Below are 21,555 nucleotides of genomic sequence, written 5' to 3' on the forward strand. Positions count from 1 at the left end.
CACTTTGTAACATTAAACAACAAAAACATATAGAAATATACTTAAGAAGTGTATGACACTCTAGAAGAAGAAATTCATTTAAGTTCTGCTGGGGAACATAAAGGAGACCTGAACAAAAAAAAAGGTGGGTAGGAAAACAATGCTGGGAATGATATTAGTTCGTTTTTTAAATCTTTTAATTTCAGTGTGATCCCAGTCAAATAATTTTAATGGGTCTGTTAGGAACTTTGAACATGTTTAAAATACTTATTTTAAAGCTGTCTTGGCTCTCTTGGGTTCAGTTTCTGTTGACTACTTTTTTTCTGCCATGGATCGCATTTTCTTTTTTTATGTATATCAAATGATTTTTGGATAAATATTGTCATTTTGAATAGTACATGTAGAGATTGTGGATTTTGTTATCTTCCTCTGAAGAGTATTGCTTCTTGTTTTAGCAGACAGTTGTTACTGAATGATTTTGAACTTTTGTAGATTTAGTTTTATGCTTTGTTAATGTGTATCAGTGGAAATTCCAAAGTGTTTCTTAAGTCCCCTGTGTGGCGGGACTTAGCCTCCAAGCTGTTGTCTCCCCTGTCGCTTTTTAGGATGAGTCTATAGTAGGTCTTGTTCTAGGACATGATCCTTAGTCCCGAGGGGAAGCTTTTCTGGTATCTCAGCTGAATGCCAGGGATTTAAGGAAGTGTTTATGGGATCTCTAAATTCTAGCAGCTGGGAAACTTCAGTGTCCTCAGCACTGCTTTTTTTCCTAGCACTGCTCACCTTCTAGTATTTGTTTTCTCAACTCCATAGCAGCTGCTATTTGGTAAGCCTTAGATGGTCTTGCTCTGGTTGTGTATAGCCCATCTTCTCTCTAGACACTGCATGTGGACTTCTGGAGGCCCCTCACTGCTCTGTTTTTTTGTTACTGTCCAATGTCTTTAATTTTGATTTCTGCCTGCTATGTTTGTTGGACTCCAGCTCTTTGCGCCAGGTCCGAAAATGTTCCTAGACAGAGAGCCTTGGTAGTGATAGGTCTCATTTTGTGAATTTTCTTGTGCTATTTTCTAGTGTCTGAAAGCTGTTGCCTCATACATTTTGTCCAGTGTTTTGGTTATTTACAGTAGAAGTGCTAGTCTGGGGACCTAGTTATTCCAGCCTAACTGGAATAGTCTTTTGGAGACTTGCCAGATGATTCTAAAGTTCTTGAAAATACACCTGAAGATGAGTAGAGAAATTCTGAAAAAGAATAGGGAAATGTGGTATAGATTGGATAATTTTTACAGGCATTAGATGTGTTCTAAAGCTATAGTATTTAAAACATTATGGTATTTGTACAGAAGTATACAGGTATATCATTGGGGAAAAGGGGGAAAAGCCTCTTGGAATTTAGTATGTGGTAGTGGTGGCTTCTCAATCAGTGAGGAAAATATGGCTTATTTAAGAAGATTATTTTAGAATATGAGCAGACTAACTATTTGGAAAACAATGAAAGCTGAGCCATTCCTTCACTACTACATCATAAGTGATTTCAGATGGAGTCAAGATTAAACATTATATCGAAATAAAAGCCACAGTACTGAAAAAAAAGAAATGAGTAAAATTTTTTATTTCTTACAGTTTTGGAATGGTAAAAGTCTCTGTAAACAAGGTACAAGTTGTTTCTCTATTACAAAAGACACCATCAAAAAATGAGTGAGTTCAACCAATGGTGAAACATTAGTTGTAATATTTCAAATCATATCACACTGATCTTACTGATCAAAAAAGAAATTAGATCTTAACTAATTTTGTTAATAAGAGAAAATATGTCGGGGCCGGCCCGGTGGCGCAAGCGGTTAAGTGCGCGCGCTCCGCTGCGGCGGCCCGGGGTTCGCTGGTTCGGATCCCGGGCGCGCACCGACGCACTGCTTGGTAACCCATGCTGTGGCGGCGTCCCATATAAAGTGGAGGAAGATAGGCACCGATGTTAGCCCAGGGCCGTCTTCCTCAGCAAAAAAAGAGGAGGATTGGCGGATGTTAGCTCAGGGCTGATCTCCTCACAAAAAAAAAAAAAAAAAGAGAAAATATGTCAATAAGCAATTAACAGAAGAAATATAAATGACCAATGAATATAGAGAAGGATGTTCAATATCCCTCTCATTTAAATAAATGCAAATAAAGTAATGATGATATTTGGAATATTAGATTGACAGAAATCAGAAAAGGTTACTATCCAGCGTTAGAGAGAATGAGGGACATGTACATTGTCATTTGCTATTTGTGGAAGTATAACTTGACAGGAAATCTTTGGATCATAGTATCTCTCATAAGCAAAAATGAGCATGTACTCTGATCCAGTATGATAGAGCAGTTCCACATATAATTGTTTATCCCATCAATTCCTAGGATACCTTGGACTACTTAGGCTGCTTTATGGGCCCAGCTTCAGACTTAAAGAATCAGATTTTTTTGTGGGTGGCTTAGATTTGTTTAGTAATTTCTCCTCATGTTTTCCTTACATATATACTTAGAGAACCATGGATTTATCCCAAGAATACTCTTGAAAGTCTGCAGATAAGTGCATGTCTATGTGGTGGAGTGTTGGGGAAACAGTCACATATATATTTATAGTGAGAGTAAATCAGTGTGATAAGATACAATGTGGTCTTTAAAGGAAATGCGCTCTATATGTAGAGATAAAATTATATTGGTAAATGGAAAAACAAGTCATAAAACTAGATGCAAAAGCATGATTATGTGATTAGAGAAAACATTTGTGTATGCATATAAAATATCTGGGAGGATATACAAATTTAATAGTGATTGTTTCTGGAGGGGAGACTTTTTTTTTTTGGTAAGGAAGATTGGCCCTGAGCTAACATCTGTTCCCAATCCTCTTCTTTTTGCTTGAGGAAGACTGGCCCTGAGCTAACATCTGTGGCAATCTCCCTCTATTTTGTATGTGGGTCGCCGCCACAGCATGGCTTGATGAGTGATATGGGTCTGCACCTGGGATCTGAACCCACAAACCCCAGGCCGCCAAAGCAGAGCGCACCAAACTTAACCACTACACCACTGGGCCAGCCCCTGGAGGGCAAACTTATCCTTTTTGTTTTTTGACTTTTCTTATATGGTTTCTTTGCTTTTATTTTTTATGAGCAGGTTTTGTGGTAATATCAATTCAAGGAAAATCAAGAACCATGTACTTTTAGAAGTTGTATGTGATCACTGAAATATGTTTTGATGCTAGGTTAGGTAAATTAATTTCAGATAGTTGAAACCTTGATTGGCTAAAGAATATTTTACATTAGGCTTATCATAAGAGGCTTCAATGATTTGAATTGAAGCTGTATTTATTATATAGTGTATTTTCTTTTCTTTGCTGAGGAAGACGGGTTCTGAGCTAACATCTATTGCCAATCTTCCTCCTTTTTTTTTTTCCCCAAAGCCCCAGTAGATAGTTGTATGTCATAGTTGCACATCCTTCTAGTTGCTGTATGTGGGACGCGGCCTCAGCATGGCCAGAGAAGTGGTGTGTCAGTGCATGCCCAGGATCCGAACCTAGGCCACCAGTAGCGGAGCACGCGCACTTAACCGTTAAGCCACGGGGCCGGCCCTATAGTGTATTTTCTTAAAGTAAATATCATTTGTGATAGTGATAGTGTATTGCTTTTTCTAAGTTGTGTGTTCATAATACTTCTGCTTTTTTTTTAAGAACCCTCAACAACTAGTACTGCTTCAAATTATCCAGATGTATTAACAAGGCCTTCTCTTCATCGGAGCCATTTGAATTTCTCCATGTTGGAATCTCCTGTGTTACACTGTCAGCCCTCCACATCCTCAGCATTCCCAATTGGCAGTTCTGGATTTTCCCTTGTAAAGGAAATTAAAGATTCTACCTCTCAGCATGATGATGATAACATCTCAACTACCAGTGGTTTTTCTTCAAGAGCTTCTGATAAAGGTATTCTTGGTAATTGGTAGTAGTAAATAATTTTGGTAGTAAAATTAAATTTCCTGGGATTATTTTTTTCTAGCTTGGTTGTAGTTTTAATTTTCTTTTTTTTTTTTTATAAATTTTTATTTATTTATTTATTTTTCCCCCGAAAGCCCCAGTAGATAGTTGTATGTCGTACTTGAACAGCCTTCTAGTTGCTGTATGTGGGACGCGGCCTCAGCATGGCCAGAGAAGCAGTGCGTCTGTGCGCGCCCGGGATCCGAACCCGGGCCGCCAGCAGCAGAGCGCACACACTTAACCGCTAAGCCACGGAGCCGGCCCCTAATTTTCTATGTATAAAAATCCAGGGTCTTGTAATTAGTGCTATTACTATGCATTACATATTTTTGTTTCAGATATAGCTGTTTCAAAGAACACTTCAGTGCCACCTCTGTGGTCCCCAGAGGCTGAACGTTCTCATTCACTCTCACAGCACACTGCCACCAGCTCCAAAAAACCAGCATTCAACTTATCTGCCTTTGGAACACTTTCCCCTGTAAGTACTAATTGGATTTGATTTAATCACATCAGTTTTGAATGTTTATTGCTTATAATTTATCATTGTGTTTCTGTGCAGTCACTTGGGAATACGTCAATCCTTAAAACAAGTCAGCTTGGAGATTCTCCTTTTTATCCTGGAAAAACAACGTATGGTGGGGCAGCAGCTGCTGTAAGACAGCCTAAACTACAAAACACACCATATCAGGTTCGTTCAAGTAGGAGAAGGATTGATAACCTTTTTTGAAAAATAATTAGTAAGTAACTATTGGCACTCAAAGTGTTGGTTCACTTGCTCTTTCGTAAAATGATAGAACTGTGGATTACAATCATTCTTTTCATTTAGGGAGTATATGAACATTGTTTTAGACTAAGCAAACATTTTATGCCTTAGATTTGTGTGTGTGTGTGTGTGTGTGTGTGTGTGTGTATTTTTGAAAGTGGGATGATTTAATTCCTTTTTTAAAAAATTGAGGTATAAATTACATATAGTAAAATTTACCCTTATTAGAGTATTTGAATTTTAACTGAAGTTGGGTAACCACTTCTGCAATCAAAATATTGAACAAACATTTTCATCACCCGGAAATGTTACCTTGTACATCCCTGTAGTCATCCCTTTCTACTTCTACTCTCTGGCAACGACTGCTCTGTTTTCTTTCACTGTAGTTTTGGTTATTCCAGAATGTTATATAAATTTAATCATGTAGTATGTAGCCTTTTGAATTTGGCTTATCCTACTTAGCATAATGCATTTGAGATTGATCTACATTTTTGCATATATCAACAGTTCCTTTTTATTGCTGAGTTATAATATGGTTTGTTTATCCATTCACCAGTGAAAGGACACTTGAGTTGTTTCTGGTTTTGGCAATGTGAATAAAGCTGCTATGAACATTTTGTGTGAACTTTAATTTTCATTTCTCTTGGGTAATATGTAGAAGTTGGACTGCTAGGTCGTGTGGTAAGTAAACTCTAAACTTTATAATAAACTGCCAAACTGTTTTCCAAAGTGGCTGGTACCACTTTGCATTCTCATCAGTAACGTAAGAGCGTTCCAACCAGCACTTGTCATCAGTTTTTTGTTTTTTATTTTAGCCATTCTAATAGGCATGTAGTGGTAACCCCAACTCGCTGTGATTTTCATTCGCCTTTCTGTAATGACTGATGATGTTGAGCATCTTTTCATGTGCTTATTTGCCATCAATATATCTTTGGTGAAATACCTGTTCAGATCTTTTGCCCATTTTTTAATAGGATTTTCTTATTAATGAGTTTTGAGAGTTCATTATTCAGGGTGTAAGTCTTTTGTTAGATATATGTTTTGCAAATATTTTCTCCTATTCTCTGGCTTGTCTTAACAATGTCTTGTGAAGAGAAGTTTTTACTTTTGATGACATTGAGTATATTGATTTTTTTTCCCTGCTATGGTTTATGCCTTTGGTGTCATGTCTAAGACGTTTTTGCCTAACCCAAGGTCACAGATATTTTCTCCAATGTTTTCTTCTAGAAGCTTGATAGTTTTAGGTTTTAATTTAGGCGTATGATTCATTTTGAGTTAATTTTTGTATGTGGTATGAGGTATGGATCAAGATTCATTTTTTAACATATGAGTGTCCCATATTTCCAGGACCATTTGTTACAAAGACTATACTTTCTCCATTGAATTGCCTCTGCCCTTTTCTCGACAGTCAGTTGACCATATGTGGCTCTATTTCTGGACTTTCTATTCTTTTCCATTGATCTATGTATGTATCTTTATTGGCAAAAGGCCAACATTAAACTGTCTTGATTACTATAGCTTTATAGTATGTCTTGAAATGAGGTAATGTGAGTCCTCCAACTTTGTTTTTTTTCAAGCTTGCTTTGGCTTTCCTAGATCCTTTGCTTTTTCATAATTTTAGAATAACCATAACGATTTCTACAAAGTCTACTGGGATTTTGATTGGGATTGCATTGAATTTAAAGATCAATTTGGGGAGAATATACATCTTAAAAATATTGAGTCTTTCAATCCATGAACACAGTATATCTCTCCATTATTTAGGTCTTTTTAAATTTCTTTCATCAGTGTTTTGTAGTATTCATCACACAGACCTTGCACATATTTTGTTAGATTTATACCTAAGTATTTCACGTTATTTGGTATTAGTCAAGAATAAATAGCCTGAATAGTCTGTTCAATAAATTGAATTCATAGTTAAAATACCTTCCAGCAAAGAAAACTTTAGGCCCAGATAACTTCCCTGGCGAATTCTACAAAACATTTAAGAAAGAAAGAATATCAATTCTACAGGAAGTTTTTCATATAATATGAGGGTACACTTCCCAACACATTTATGAGGCCAGCATCACCCTGATAATAAAATTAGACAAAGACATTACAAGAAAGCTACAGACCAATATTTCTCATGAATTACAGACACAAACCTCTCAACAGATATTTGCAAACTGAATACAGTAAGTATAAAAAGATACTGTATCATGATCAAGTGGGGTTTGTCCTAGGAATGCAAGGTTGGTTCAACATTTGAAAATTAATATGATCTGCCATGTAAATAAACTAAAGAATGAAAACTATATGAACATCTCCACAGATGCATAAAACATGTTTAGTAAAATCCAACATCCATTCATGATAAAAATTTTCAGCACACTTAGGAATAGATGGGAACCTCCTCAACCTGATAAATCGTATCTACAGAAAATCTTCAGCTAACATCGTATTACTCATGAAAGACTGAATACTTTCCTCCTAAGATCAGGAAGAGAACAAGGATGTCTGCTATCACTACCACTGATCAACATCATACTGCAAGTCCTAGCCAATGCAAGAAAAAAGAAATACAAGCCATACAGATTGGAAAGGAAGAAGTAAAATTACTCCTTATTCATAGACAATGTGCTTACCTACATAGAAAATCCCAAGAAACTACAAAAAAAGTTATCAGAACATATAAGTGAGTTTAGCAAGGTCACAGAATACGAGGTCAGTATACAAAATCGTTGTATTTACATATATATTAACAGCACAGTTGGAAATTGATAACTTTAGAAAAATATATCAATTTAAGGTAAACTGCACCATTCTGTCCTTTGTCCTAAGAGTTTCTTGAGGATCATAAAAATTGTGTTTCGTGTATATATTGTTATGGTGCTTGATTACAGGCTTTGATGTTAATACAGATGGAGGAGTAATAATGCTTTAAGCATGTAGGCTTTTGGAGAGGGAAATCCATGTAAAGATGACAGTCCATGACAAACATAGAAATGGCATAGAAACAAGTATATTTGAAGATTTTGTCTTGTCTTGAGAGTTCTTGCTTTCCTAATTGGAGGATGCTTCCATATATAATTAACAGTAATTGTGAGTCTTATTTCTGAGTGTGTTCATGAAGGGCAATATTTTATTATTTAAGAAAGGTAACTGGATGTTGGAGTTACACAGGGAGCTTTTTCTTAAAGCTTAAACTGGCTCATATTGCTTGTTTTTTTTAAATTTTTACAGTTAAAATAGTTCACCATGTTAATAGAAGATAAGATGATTCAAGCCTATGATTCCTAGAATAGTTCAAGTCAGAGTATATTCCTGGTGATTCTTCTGTTTCTGATATCGAATCCTATACTTGTCAATGCTGAGTCCTGACATACCCTGAGAATCCCTCTCAACACAGGCTTCCAAATGTTTATCATTGACATTTGGGATTAAATTTGTTTGTTGTTCCTTTCCTAGAGCATTAGAGCTGGGAGGCATATTAAAGATTCTCTAATTCAGTTCCATTTTATTGATTAGTGAACTGAGGCCCTGAGAAGCCAGTGGTTAGTAGAATCCAATGACAAAACAGACTGTCATATTTTCCTAAAGGATTTTAATGTTGCCTCATGTTTGCCAAAGCCTCTGGTCTGAACAGCAATCTTTAATGCGCACCAAGTTCTTGATAAAACTAATGTAGAATATTACAGCTACTCTGAAAATATGTTGAATATTTGGTAGCAGAGAAACGTTAAAGTAGTTATTGTGCTTCAGTTTTTCGGATAGTATGAGCTTTTTATAGAAACGGTTATGTTTTGATTGTGATAATATCTTTTTTTATATTAAACATTGCCAAACTGCTTTGTTTTGTGGTAGTCACTTGGTTATTGGAATGTTGTAATGCATTCTTGAGAAAAGGAAGTGTTTCTATTGGAATTTGTAAACATTGCTTGTATGTTAAAGGGTATTTGTCCATTCTTTGTAAGGTTTTTTCCTTAACTCCAATTTTAAGAAAGTTAAAAAGTCGTTTAGTAAGAAATAGGCTGAGTATTTAAAATTTTTCTTATATTAAAATTTGAGAAAGAAGTCAGTTTAAAATGTTCAATTTCACTTGCAGTAGAAATTGCAGTTGCTTTGTTTAGCTGTCTTGGAATTTACTGTAATTAAATATTAATACCTAGAATAAATAATATTTGAATGCAGTTCTCCTTAATTTAATGTTCTTTGACTTAAATATGAAGAGATAAATGGATCAAGGTAATGCTAGAACTTTTTACCAGTTATCTAACATAGCTGGCATATCTTAAGTGTGGTGCATACTGTCTTGTCATTTTTTTCTGATTATAAGAGTAATTTTTTAGAGAATTGGATTTTCAATAAAGGCATAAAGAAAAAAAGTTGAACATAAACTTAATGACACCACCCAGAGATAAATTTTTGCCAACAGATTAATATTATTTCACTTTGGACATCCATTCTATTTTGTAAATATTTTCATTCCGTGAACTATGTCCTTGAGAGTTTATGGTTCCAACAAATAATACAGTGTTTACTCTACAGGCGCCAGTCAGAAGACAGATGAAAGCTAAGCAACCCAATGTACAATCCTATGGTGTGACTAGTTCAACAGCTCGGCGAATATTGCAGTCTTTAGAGAAGATGTCAAGCCCTCTAGCGGTAAATTTTTAAAATCACAATTAAATGCAGGAGTGTAACAAAATTTGAGTTTAGTGAAAAATCTTAATTTTGTTATTATTTCAAAATGAACAGGATGCAAAAAGAATTCCATCTGTTGTTTCTTCTCCTCTGAATTCTGTAAGTTGACTTTTAAACTTTTTTAAGAGATATATTTTTATATATTGGTGATGAAAGTCTTACTTTTCAAAGTTTCCCATCTATTCTAATAGTATTTTATTTTTTCAGCCTCTTGATAGGAGTGGGATAGATACCACCACAGACATTCAGACCAAAAGGGAAAAGGTAAGATTTCTTTAGTGTTTGTTTATTTAAAGTATCAACAATTTTGTTATATTTATTTTTAAGTTACCAAATATACAAAGTGCATTTAGTTGATAGTCAGTAGGGAACATGTTTGTTTGAAAAATAAGATCTTTTTACTTGGATATTATAGCCTCTTCTGACAGCCTTAGCACAATGCTGTATATGTAGTAGATGCTCAGTCAGTATTTTTTGGTTATTTGGCATTTCCATCGTCAGCATCTTGCCAGTCTTCATGAGTGACTCTTACCTTTTGATAAATAAAAATAAGAGTGAACAGAGCTTGAAGTGCTTAGTAATTAGAAGTTCAGTGAACTAAAGCCCTCATTGAACATAGTTATCTTTGTAAACTTCCGTCATTAACAAACATTATGTCAAATCTGTTGTATGTAATAGAATTTCAAATTGGCTTATCTTTCATCAGTCAGCCAAAATACTGTTCTAGGATAGCAGAGCTAATAAAAAATATAATATAGATTATATCTTGATAACCCTTTTTAGTGTATTCTATTTGGTTAAAATTAGCTTTGGAGGTTACTGTGGAAAAAATGCTTGATAGTTAGCGTTAAAGAGGTATATTTTTTGTTGGTTGTATGTGTGGCTAGCTAAGTATCCTTCAGGGGAAGTAGATTCCCGATCCTTACTTGTGAAAACATTTATTACAACACCAAGTTTCCCCAGAAGTAATTGATTAAAATTATCACAATTCTCTGAATTAATTGCAAGGACTATATTCAAGATATTGGTAAATTGTAATTATTTTTACTGAAATTGTGATGCAGAGAAGAACACTAAAATTGAGCTTTTCTTGGGATAGTGTTGCTTCTCAATTTTTACAATTACCTGGATGTTTGTAATCAGGCAAGAAGGAATCCATTATTAGCTGCTGTGATGGGATTAATGTAAGCCTTTAGCTGCTTTTTCTCAGATTCCCATTTATATCAGATTGTTTAAAAAGAAGTAGAATTTAAAAATTGTGCCATAAGAGAAGTTTTCATCAATAAAAATTTTATTAATGGTCAAGTATAGTATCAATAAAATTTTATTAATGGGTGCAAGGATATATAAAGGCCAGAATACCATATTGTAGTTTGTGTTTCATGGATGTAATCAGAACAGTTTACAAAATAGACTGTCTCATTGAGTTGTAGGATCACACTTACGATGAGGATTTAGAGAAGAGCTAGTAATTATACAGAGGCTTTGCCCTGGAAACCAATGTTGTTCACAGCTGCTGCTGAGTGAAAGGACTGTGTTCATAGTATTAGAATCTTTGGACAAAGGAGAGGCTTTATAGTCATCTTACACCAACAGGATTTTGACTGTGTTTCAGTGTAGCAAAAGACTGTTGATAAAGCACTTGTGTACTTAGATGATAAAGCCAGTACATTTTAGGATTTGGAATTCTTAACAGTGCTTTACTAATTAGACTTAAATTGTAAGCCTTTTGTTTGGTTTTTTTTGTTTGTTTTTTGTGTGAGGAAGATTAGCCCTGAGCTAAGATCCGATGCCAGTCCTCCTGTTTTTGCTGAGGAAGATTGGCGCTGGGCTAATATCTGTGCCCATCTTCCTATACTTTATATGGGACGCCACCACAGCATGGCCTGACAAGCGATGCGTCGGTCTGCGCCCGGGATCTGAACCTGCAAACCCCAGGCCGCCGAAGCGGAGTGCGCGCAGTTAACCACTTGTGCCGCTGGGCCGGACCCTTACTTTTGGTTTGGTTTTTAAATAACAATAGAGGAAAATTAACTTGGAGAGAGGTTTCTTCACATTTTTAGCAATGAAAATATTTTATAGCTAGTTTCAAAATATCTTATTTGCAGCTGAAGAAAATTTAGGTAGTAATTTGGGGAAAATGTGGCAAAATCAGTTTTTTAGTTCATATATTTGAAATTCATCCTGTAAAAGCTTAGATTTGTGGAGTGGTTTTGAATATAGTTCTCATTTTGTGTGTGTGCGTGTGTGTTGTATGCAGGTGTGTGTGAAAAGTCATAAAGTCTGGAATAAATTAGTCTGTGAAACCATATATATATATATATATATACCGTATATATATATATACGGTATATATATATATAGGTGTGTATGCATGTATAAATAAATAATATATATTAATATATATATATTTTTCTATATACACCCTTGGTTCTATTACTATCAGCTTTTCCTCTTAGTGTTCATTTGCATCCACTGGGTATTTCTCTAGGAAGTACTCATCATAGTCCCTAGGTTACATTAGCTATTGTCAAATAATTTTTAGATATGCATCATTGATATATATGAAAATAAAAGTTTGTGTTTGATTTCTGTTTACCTCTAAGGTGGACTCTCAGTATCCCCCTGTTCGGAGACTTATGACCCCAAAGCCGGTTTCCATAGCAGCAAATCGAACTGTTTATTTTAAACCGTCTCTGACCCCATCTGGTGAATTAAGGAAGACTAATCAAAGAATAGATAAAAAGCACAGTGTGAGTATGTGTTTATTTTTGCTAGTCTTTGAATATTGATTAAAATGAATAAGGGTAATGTAAAATACAAGCACTCTATCATTGCAGTCTAATAACTAGATAATGCATAAAGTTTGTGAATTCGTAATTATTCTGAATTGGCTTGCCTTTAAAATGGCTGGCACTTTGATTAAATCCTAAATTAGTGTTTATTAGTAAATACTAGACTATGCTCATTGTTTAGATTAGATAGTTTTGCCAGACTTGCTTTATCTGTGTGTTTTGTTTGTGTTGTTGAACTTGAAATTTGAAAATTTCAGGCATCACGTCTGCCCACCTGCTAAGTACTTGGGCACACATCTCCTAAGTACTTTCTTCTATATTATCACATCTAAGGAAGTTAATGTCAGTTCCTTTCTAATATTGTGTAATATCTAGTCCATATTCAAATGTTTATAGCTGCTTTTTTGAACTAGAAACCTAGCGAATTTCACACATTGCTTTCGATTTTGTCTTTCTAGACCTCAGACCTTCACCCTCACCAATTTTTTTTGTTTTTAAATAACTGCTTTATTGAGATATAATTCATATACCATACCATTCACCTAAAGTGTACAGTTCAGTGGTTTTAGTATATTCATACAGTTTATCCATCGCCACAGTCAATTTTAGAACATTTTCATCACTGTCTCTCACACTCCCCAAAAATCCCATACCCATTAGTATCCACTTCCCACTCCTACCCTTCCAGTGCTAGACAACCACTAATCTGTCCTGTACATTTGCTTATTCTGGACATCTCATAAAAATGCAGTCTTAAAATATGTGGTCCTTTGTGACTGGCTTATTTTACTTAGCATAAAAGGTTCATCCATGTTGTAGCATGTATCAGAACTTCATTCCTTTTTATGGCTGAATAATATTTCATAGTTTGGATATACCAGATTTTGTTTATCCCTTCATCGGTTGAGGGACATTTGAGTTGTTTTCACTTTTTGACATTAATGAATAATACTGCTATGAACTTTTGTGGACAAGTTTTTATATTTGTCTTGGGTTTATACGTAGGAATGGAATTGCTAGTCACATTGGTATTTGAAGAGATCAGACCAGTTGTCTTATAAAATGTCCCATATTCTGGGTTTATCCGTTTTCTTGTGTCATTTAACTAAAGTGTATGTTTTTTATTTATTATATTTATATAGCACTTACAATTTGCCTTTATTTATATTTATATTTAATCTCATTCAATCATCATAATAACTCAATTTCCTGAAAATTTTCAAGCTAAAGTTGAAAGAATAGTGTAATGTTCACCCATTACTCTTCTATCTTGATTCACCAGTTGTGAATGTTTTGTCATATTTGCTTTATCAAAATTTAAAAAATATTTTGAACATAATTTTGGATTTACAGACTTGGGAGAAAAATTTTCAGAACTCCACATTTTACTACATTTGCTTTATCTTTTTCTGTGTTTTCTATGAACAAAGAATTCCCTCACATAACTGCAGAACATTTACCAAATGAGAAGATTAACATTGGTACAATATTATTATTTAACCTACAGATTTTTTATATGTTGCCAGATGTCCCAAAAGAAAAAAAGTCCAAGAACATGTCTTGCGTTTAGTTGTCTTGTCTCTTCATCTCCTTTAGTCTAGAACAGTTCCTTAAGGATTTTTTCTTTTTTGTATTTCACAACATTGATATTTCTGAAGAGTACAGGTAAGTTACTGTGTAGAATGTCCTGCAGTTTGGGGATGTCTGATGTTTCCTCATGATTAGATTCCAGTTATGTGTTTTTGGTAGTAATACCACAGAATAGATGCTGAGCTCTCCTCAGTGTGTCATATTGGGAGGCACGTGCTATCAATTTGTCCCATTACTGACAAGTGTGATCATTAGTTAAGTTAGTGTCAGTGGCACTTCTCCACTATAACGTTACTATTTTACCTTTTGTAATTAATAAGTATCTTGGGGGGAGATAATTTTGAGAGAGTATGAATATCCTTTTCACCCACTAGTGTTAGCATTATTGATGATTTTTGCCTGAATCTATTATTAGTAGATTGCCAAATAGTGATTTTCTAATTCCACTGTTCCTTCTACATTTACTAGTTGGCTTTCTACTGTAGGAAGAGTTTTCTTTTCTCTATTTATTTATTTACATAGCTATGTATTTTTTTGTAAGTCAACTTGAATTCTTATGTCCAATAAGATTATAATTCTTTATTAACATTATTTATTCTTATGCTCATGTTCTCCCATTATTTGGCCTTCAAACTGGTTCCTGTGTCCATTTACTATATCCCCACCATTTTTTGAGCACTTAGTTGCTTTTTGATATTATAAAATAATCCAGGCTTATCTTGTGAGTTTCCGGCCCCAGCCCTGTAATCGTCCATTTCTCCAGGGAACCCTGATTCCTTTCAGTGGAGGAACTCTAAGTTGCAGAGAATCATTTTAAAAGGAATATCTTTGTAAATTTGCTTGCACATTTAATAAGCCATAATGAAAGATAAGTAAAAGTATTTTCCTTGTTGGTAAGTATATTAACTTTGTATACTGTCATTTTGTTGAAAGGACAGTTGTGCTCAGTGACATTATATGTGTATAATCACACTGTAACTGTTGGTTACCATTCAGAAGGCAGAGTATAACTTGCGAATTTTAGGATTCATTAACTAAAAAACAAAGTTTCTGATTCCAAATTCAAATTCCAAATTTAATTTCCAAATTCACATTCACAGATAGAAGGGTGGTGTTAAGAAAATTAAAACAAATAAGCAAGCATGTAAATATGGTGTGTTTATTTTTTCTAGACTGGATCTGAAAAAAACATAACACCAGGACAAAGTAGAGAACAACGAGAAAGGTAATGTCATCTTTATAGCTAAACTTTATACTTAATTTTTAAAGTCCGTATTTGATTTGCATATGCCTTTTTGAAGATTAAGAAGGTTAAAAAAATAGAAACATTACACACAAAAATCTGTCAGCTTTTAAAGTCAATTACAGCTGAACGTTTATTTTTTTGTTAACAGTTCTAATTTTTAGGTATTCAGTTAACACGTTATGGACCAGAGTAATATATCATTTGTTTTAATTTTCTTTTTCTTTGCCTAGTGGCTTTTCTTACCCAAATTTCAGTATGTCTGCAGCCAATGGTTTATCTTCTGGAGGAGGTAGTGGAGGCGGCAAGATGAGACGAGAAAGAACACGCTTTGTGGCATCTAAACCTCCAGAGGAAGAGGTAGGGTGTTATATACTTAATACTCTTGAAGTTTATTAAAAGCTGTAGTGTGGTGTGGTGTGGTGGTGAGGGGAGACCTGGAGGTCCCTTGGAGGGGTGAAGTTTGGGGAAACTCAGCACAAGAATAATCTGCCATTGAAGCAGGGCCTTCAAAATATATATGTGTCTCTCTGTGCATGTGTTTTAAACTACCAGGTTTTTTTAACCACCTTCACTGTGACAACACAGAAAACGTAACCTAGTACCTTAAATTTCATGGGTATCATTAAAAAGCTATAATTCTTCAAATAAGAGAAATTGCAATTGAAATTATTTGACCCTCAGAATATTATTGTATAGTTAGGTTTTCCCCATTTCTGAAACTTACATAAATGGCTTAATACTGTATGTATTCTTCTCACTTGCCTTTTTCTTCATATTATTTGTGAAACTTATCAGTGTTGTGAAAGGTAACTCTAGGTTATTGAATTTCGTTGTTACTATTTATCCAGTATGAAGATTACCAAAATCCATTCTCCAGGGAACATTTGGGTTGATTACTAATACATGCTAAGGTGAATATTTATGTACTTCTCTCTTGGCACACATACAGTATTTTCTCTAGGCTATTCATCCAGGAATGGAATTGTTGGATCATAGGGGATATTATATATCTTCCGATGTATTAGATGTTGCCTTATTGCTCTTCAAGGTAGTTTTACAATTTAATGCTTCCACATGATAGTAGGTCAGTCTGCTTTTTCTTTATCCTTTCCAGTACTTGATTTTGTTGATTTTTAAATGTTTGCTAATGTGGTGAATGTGAAGTGGTATGCCATTGGAGTTTTATTTTGCATTTCCTTGTTTACTAAGGAAGGGAGACATCTTTTTGTGAGTTTCTTGGCCATTTTGGTTTTCTCTTCCTTTATCCATTTTTTCTATTGGGTTATTTCTTTTATTAGGAAGAGTTCTTTATATATTCTGAACATGAAAGTTTGAAAAAGGTAGAGACTAACTAAAGATTAGTTAAATTAACCTTTCTGTCTATAGGTTGCTGTATTTGTTTTCTAACTAGAGTTGAACTCAGGTCTCATATCAGTCTTTTTATAAATGAATTTCAGCCTAGATGGATCATTTAAGTTTTGATACATAGTGCTTTCATTTGTGGTTTGTTTCTAATTAACATTTCATTTGTGACTTCCTCATTGACTCCTGAGTTTCTTAGGAGTATGTTCTCAGATGTTTAAACAGGAAGTTTTCTATAACACTTTCTGTTAACTATGAAGTCATGTTTTGATTGCAATTGTTGTATGTATCAGTGTTAATTTTCTTCGTGTCTATTGGTGTTTTACTTTGCAGGCTTATTTAGATTGGAACGTCTTTCTATCTCATTTTTTCTTTAACTCCTCTTTTCCTATTTAACAGTTTTGTAGTTGTGCCTCTCTGACTCACTAGAATCATGACTTTGACAGTTTGGGCCTTCTGCCGTATAGCCTGCCTTGTCTTGATATTTGAGATTAGGCTAGGGGCCTTGGCTCCGTTACTAGTCATGAGGCTCTGTCTTTCCCTTAGGTTCTACTTGTTGCTCTGCTGGAATGTTGTGAAGGAAGAGAATGTATTAATATATTCTACCATCTTGAAAGAAAACTAAAGTCTTGAATGCCATTGATCATACAGAATATAAAATTTTGTAGTTAGCAAACCGGTTTTCTTTTGTCATTAAAGCTCTTTACATAGACGTGATTAATTACATTTAAGAAGTGGGGGTTTTTGGACGATGGTGTACGTGTAGGAGGATCCTGAGCTCGCCTCCTCCCATGGACACAACAAACCTACAACTACATGTGGAATAATTTTCTCTGAGATCTGGAAACTGGATGAAAAGAACCTCCACAACAAGGGACAACACAGAGAGGAGTGGAAGAGGCAGAGATACGATGCTGCTGTCCAAGAGCAAGCTAGCAACAGACGTGTTGCCTGCAGCAATACTGGCCCCACCACAAGAGAAGGGCACACACAGTGCGTACAGGGGACACCCCTGAAGCATTTGGTACAGGTGACGAGAGGGGAGCACGCTGCTGGCCACCATAAGACATCTCCTATATAATGCCCCATTGCCAAGATCAGGAGATGCAGTGGATCTACCTAGTACATAGACGTAAGCGCAGAGAAGTAGGCAATATGAGACAGAGGAATGTGTTCCAAATAAAAGAACAGGACAAATTCTCAGAAAAAGAACTAAACAAAACAGAGATCAACAGTTTGCCTGATAAAGAGTACAAAGTATTGGTCATAAGGATGCTCACTGAACTCAAGAGAAGAATAGATGAGCACAGTGAGAACTTCAACAAAGAATTAGAAAATATAAAAAAGAACCAATCAGAGCTGAGAAATACAGTAATTGAAATGAAACATTCACTAGAGGGAATCAAGAGCAGAATAGATGACACAAAAGAATGGATCAGCAGTCTGGATGACAGAGTAGACAGAAGTCACCCAAGCTGAACAGAACAGAGAAAAAAGAATTAAGGACGACAGTTTAAGGGACGTCTGGGACGAGCATCAAGCTGTTATTTCTTCAGATAAATTCTCTGTCCCTTTGTCTCTCTCTGCTCCTTCTGGGACACCTAAAATGTGAATGTTAGTGTGTTTGATGTTGATTAAAGACTTGAATGTAAGAGCTGAAACCATAAAACTCCTGGAAGAAAACATTGGCAGTACGCTCTTTGACATTGGTCTTAGCAGTATCTTTTTGAATATGTCTCCTCAGACAAGGGCAACAGAAGAAAAAATAAACATATGGGACTACATCAAACTAAAAAGCTGCTGCACAGCCAAGGAAACCATCAACAAAACGAAAACACAGCCTACCAATTCGGAGAAGATGTTTGCAAATCATATATCCCATAAAGGGTTAATGACCCCAACTATATTAAGAACTCATGCAACTCAACAACAACAACAACAACAGAAATTCAGTTAAAAAATGGGCAGGGGGGGTAGCCCTGGTGGCCTAGTTAGGTAAGTTCTGCACACACTGCTCTTGCAGCCCGGGTTCAGATCCTGGGCGCGGACCTACACCACTCGTCTGTTAGCAGCCATGCTGTCGCAGCAGCTCATGGAAAACAAGAAAGAGTAAGTTGGCAATGGATGTTAGCTCAAGGTGAATCTTCCTCAGCAAAAAAAAAAAAGGGCAGAGGGTCTGAACAGACATTTTTCCGAAGAACATATACAGATGGCCAACAGGCATGTGGAAAGATGTTCAACATCACTAATTTTTAGGGAAATGCAAATCAAAACCACAATGAGATATTATCTCATGCCTGTCAGAATGGCTGTAATTAAAAAGACATGAAATAAGTGTTGGAGAGGATGTGGAGAAAAGGACCCCTCATACACTGCTGGTAAGAATGTAAATTGGTGCAACCACTATGGAAAACAGTATGGAGATTCCTCAAAAAATTAAAAATAGAACTACCATATGATCCAGCTATTCTACACTTCTGGGTATTTATCCAAAGAATACGAAAACGTTAATTCAAAAAGATATGTGCACCCCTATGTTCATTGCAGTATCATTCACAATAGCCAAGGCTTGGAAACAACCTAAGTGTCCATTGATGGATGAACAGATAAAGAAGATTTGGTACACATATACTATGGAATACTACTCAGCCATAAAAGATATCTTGCCATTTGCAACAACATGGGTGGACCCTGAGGGTATTATGCTAAGTGAAATAAGAGAAAGCGAAATGCCATATGATTTCACTCATGTGTAAGATGAAAAAAACAACAACAAACATGTTTTACAGAGAATAGATAAGTGGTTACCAGAGGGGAAGGGGGGTGGGGGAAGGGTGAAAGGGGAAAAGGGGCACATTTGTATGGTGACGGATGGCAACTAGACTTTTGGTGGTGAACACAATGTGGTCTGTACAGAAGTTGAAATATAATAATGTACACTTGAAATTTATATAATATTATAAACCAGTGTTACCTCAATAAGAAAATAAAATTTAAAAACAGGTTTGTCTTGGCTGTGTATACATAAGGAGATTAGTATCTGATTAATATAGCATGAGCTTGTTCTTTAGACAGGCTTTTATATTTCTCAGTAAAATTCGTAGCCCTGCTTGTTTAGTTTATCCTTGTATAAGGAAAATATTAGCTTGGTTTGGTGTTTGCCAGAAGACAGGTTTGTGAATTTTGCTTATTTCACTTCAGTTTCAATTTTTAAAGATACAGTTTCTGAGATCTTTAGTTGATGTCTGTAGCTCAGTTTTAGGTGTCTTACAGATATGTATTTAGTATGACTTCGCTGTATTGAGACATTTGGGGAGGAGTTAAAAATTTATTTACTTTTGCTCTTATCCCCTAGTATACTAACTGTGAAGAACTTGATGAACATCTAACCCCCTAGACCTCTTTATCAACTCCCCCCTTCTCTGGGCCCCCTCTCTTCATTCCAGCCAACTGCCAACTGCCAATTTCACATCCCAGGATGCCTCAGCCAACTCCTCTGTCCCTAGCTCTGTTTGGCACTGGGGTTATAGTCTCTACATTCCTGAGGAAAGAGGTACTAATGGGTGGCTGCTCCAAATTTTCTACCTACCCTGTGTTTTTTATCTGTATAGAAGAGATTAGGATAGATGCTTCCTTACTTATTTTGTATCCAGTGCTGTTTTTTTGTTTCAGGTGTCAAATATATTTAGACCACTAGTTGTTTCTTGATTCAGTTATAGTTAATGGGAATTTTTGGTAAAAGAAGATTCATTTTTGTGGGTATTTTAATGAAGTCTTTCAGGAAAGGTCAAATGAAAGAAGTTTTATTTTTAATTGAATATAAACAAATTATGCTAATTTCAGATACTGTTGCAGCTTAACAGGGATTGGTGTATTTTGATTCACTAAATGTTCAGGTTACTAGAACTCTATATTGAAAATAACCCATTTTGCAATATAAGATAGTAGGAGTGTGTTTTAGCTTTCACCTTATCTGAGATTCCAGAATTTGTAAAGATTATGTGTCAGTCACTAAACATATTGACATTTTGCCTCTCCTGTGATATCAATCTGGTATTTATAATGAAAAAGCTCATTGGTAGAGAATATATAAGCAGTATGTAATAAGACTGAGTTTGGTGAGATTTAATTGCTTGTTATTGCCTTGTCAGGGCATCCTGCCACTTACTAGCCGTTGAATGACCTTGGTCAAATTAACCTCTTTGTACATTAGCTTCTTTATCTGTAAAATGGAGATAAGAAGAATAAATATATTAAGCTTGTGTGTCTGTAGGCTGTCTGCCATTTAATAGCTGTGTGATATTAAGACATATAGCTCCTTGCCTCTGTTTCCTTATCTACAACAGTAGTATCTACCTCATGTGAGATAACCCATATAAAGGTATTACAAAGGTAGTATATAGTAAGTCACATATTTGATGACAGTTGCGTTTAGCTTGAAGTGTCTGAAGCATCCGGTTAGAATTCCTGACTTTCTCCCAAATTCAGGACCCGCTTCTGATTAGTTAAGTTAAAATTTTGGTGAATAGGAGTTAAATTTAGGGCCGGCCCTGTGGCTTAGCAGTTAAGTGCGCGTGCTCTGCTGCTGGCGGCCCGGGTTCGGATCCCAGGCGCGCACCGACGCACCGCTTCTCTGGCCATGCTGGGGCCGCGTCCCACATAACAGCAACTAGAAGGATGTGCAGCTATGACATACAACTATCTATTGGGGCTTTGGGGGGAAAATAAATAAATGAATAAAATCTTAAAAAAAAAAAATAGGAGTTAAATTTAGAATTGGTTCAAAGTCAATAATATAAGGAACCAGCATGGCCAGGTATGTGGCTTAATGAGTTAGCACGAGATATAGGTTGTTCAGTTGATGTGTCCAGGTGTTGTAAGTGTCTAAAGGGAAGAAAATAAGGCTAAGGGTTGGAGATGGGAAGACACTTCCCTACAGAAGTAGCTAAATGCATCTTTTGTTTGCTTCCTCCTCCCCCAAATTTGATTATGACAAATTTCAAACATAAAAAATGTTGAAAGCATTGTGCAGTGAATATACATATACCCAGCACTTAGATTCTAATATTTTGTTGCTTGCTTTATCAAATAAATATCCATCTTATTATTTTTTGGGTACATTTAAAGTAAGTTGAAGACA

At 35.5% G+C, this 21,555-nt stretch overlaps 1 protein-coding gene across 2 annotated transcripts in view; it reads left to right on the forward strand.

Moving 5' to 3' along the window:
• NUP153 (nucleoporin 153) overlaps positions 1–21,555 on the forward strand; it is a 69,377-nt gene that overhangs the window by 18,856 nt on the left and 28,966 nt on the right. For both annotated transcript variants that reach the window (XM_058555197.1, XM_058555198.1), the window contains exons 3-11: positions 3,674–3,922; positions 4,312–4,451; positions 4,533–4,661; positions 9,267–9,383; positions 9,477–9,521; positions 9,630–9,686; positions 12,029–12,175; positions 14,980–15,032; positions 15,284–15,410. In XM_058555197.1, coding sequence (XP_058411180.1) covers positions 3,674–3,922; positions 4,312–4,451; positions 4,533–4,661; positions 9,267–9,383; positions 9,477–9,521; positions 9,630–9,686; positions 12,029–12,175; positions 14,980–15,032; positions 15,284–15,410 — 1,064 coding nt within the window. The remainder of the gene's footprint in view (positions 1–3,673; positions 3,923–4,311; positions 4,452–4,532; positions 4,662–9,266; positions 9,384–9,476; positions 9,522–9,629; positions 9,687–12,028; positions 12,176–14,979; positions 15,033–15,283; positions 15,411–21,555) is intronic.

Source organism: Diceros bicornis, chromosome 14, assembly GCF_020826845.1.
Source record: "Diceros bicornis minor isolate mBicDic1 chromosome 14, mDicBic1.mat.cur, whole genome shotgun sequence".
NCBI lineage: Eukaryota > Metazoa > Chordata > Mammalia > Perissodactyla > Rhinocerotidae > Diceros > Diceros bicornis.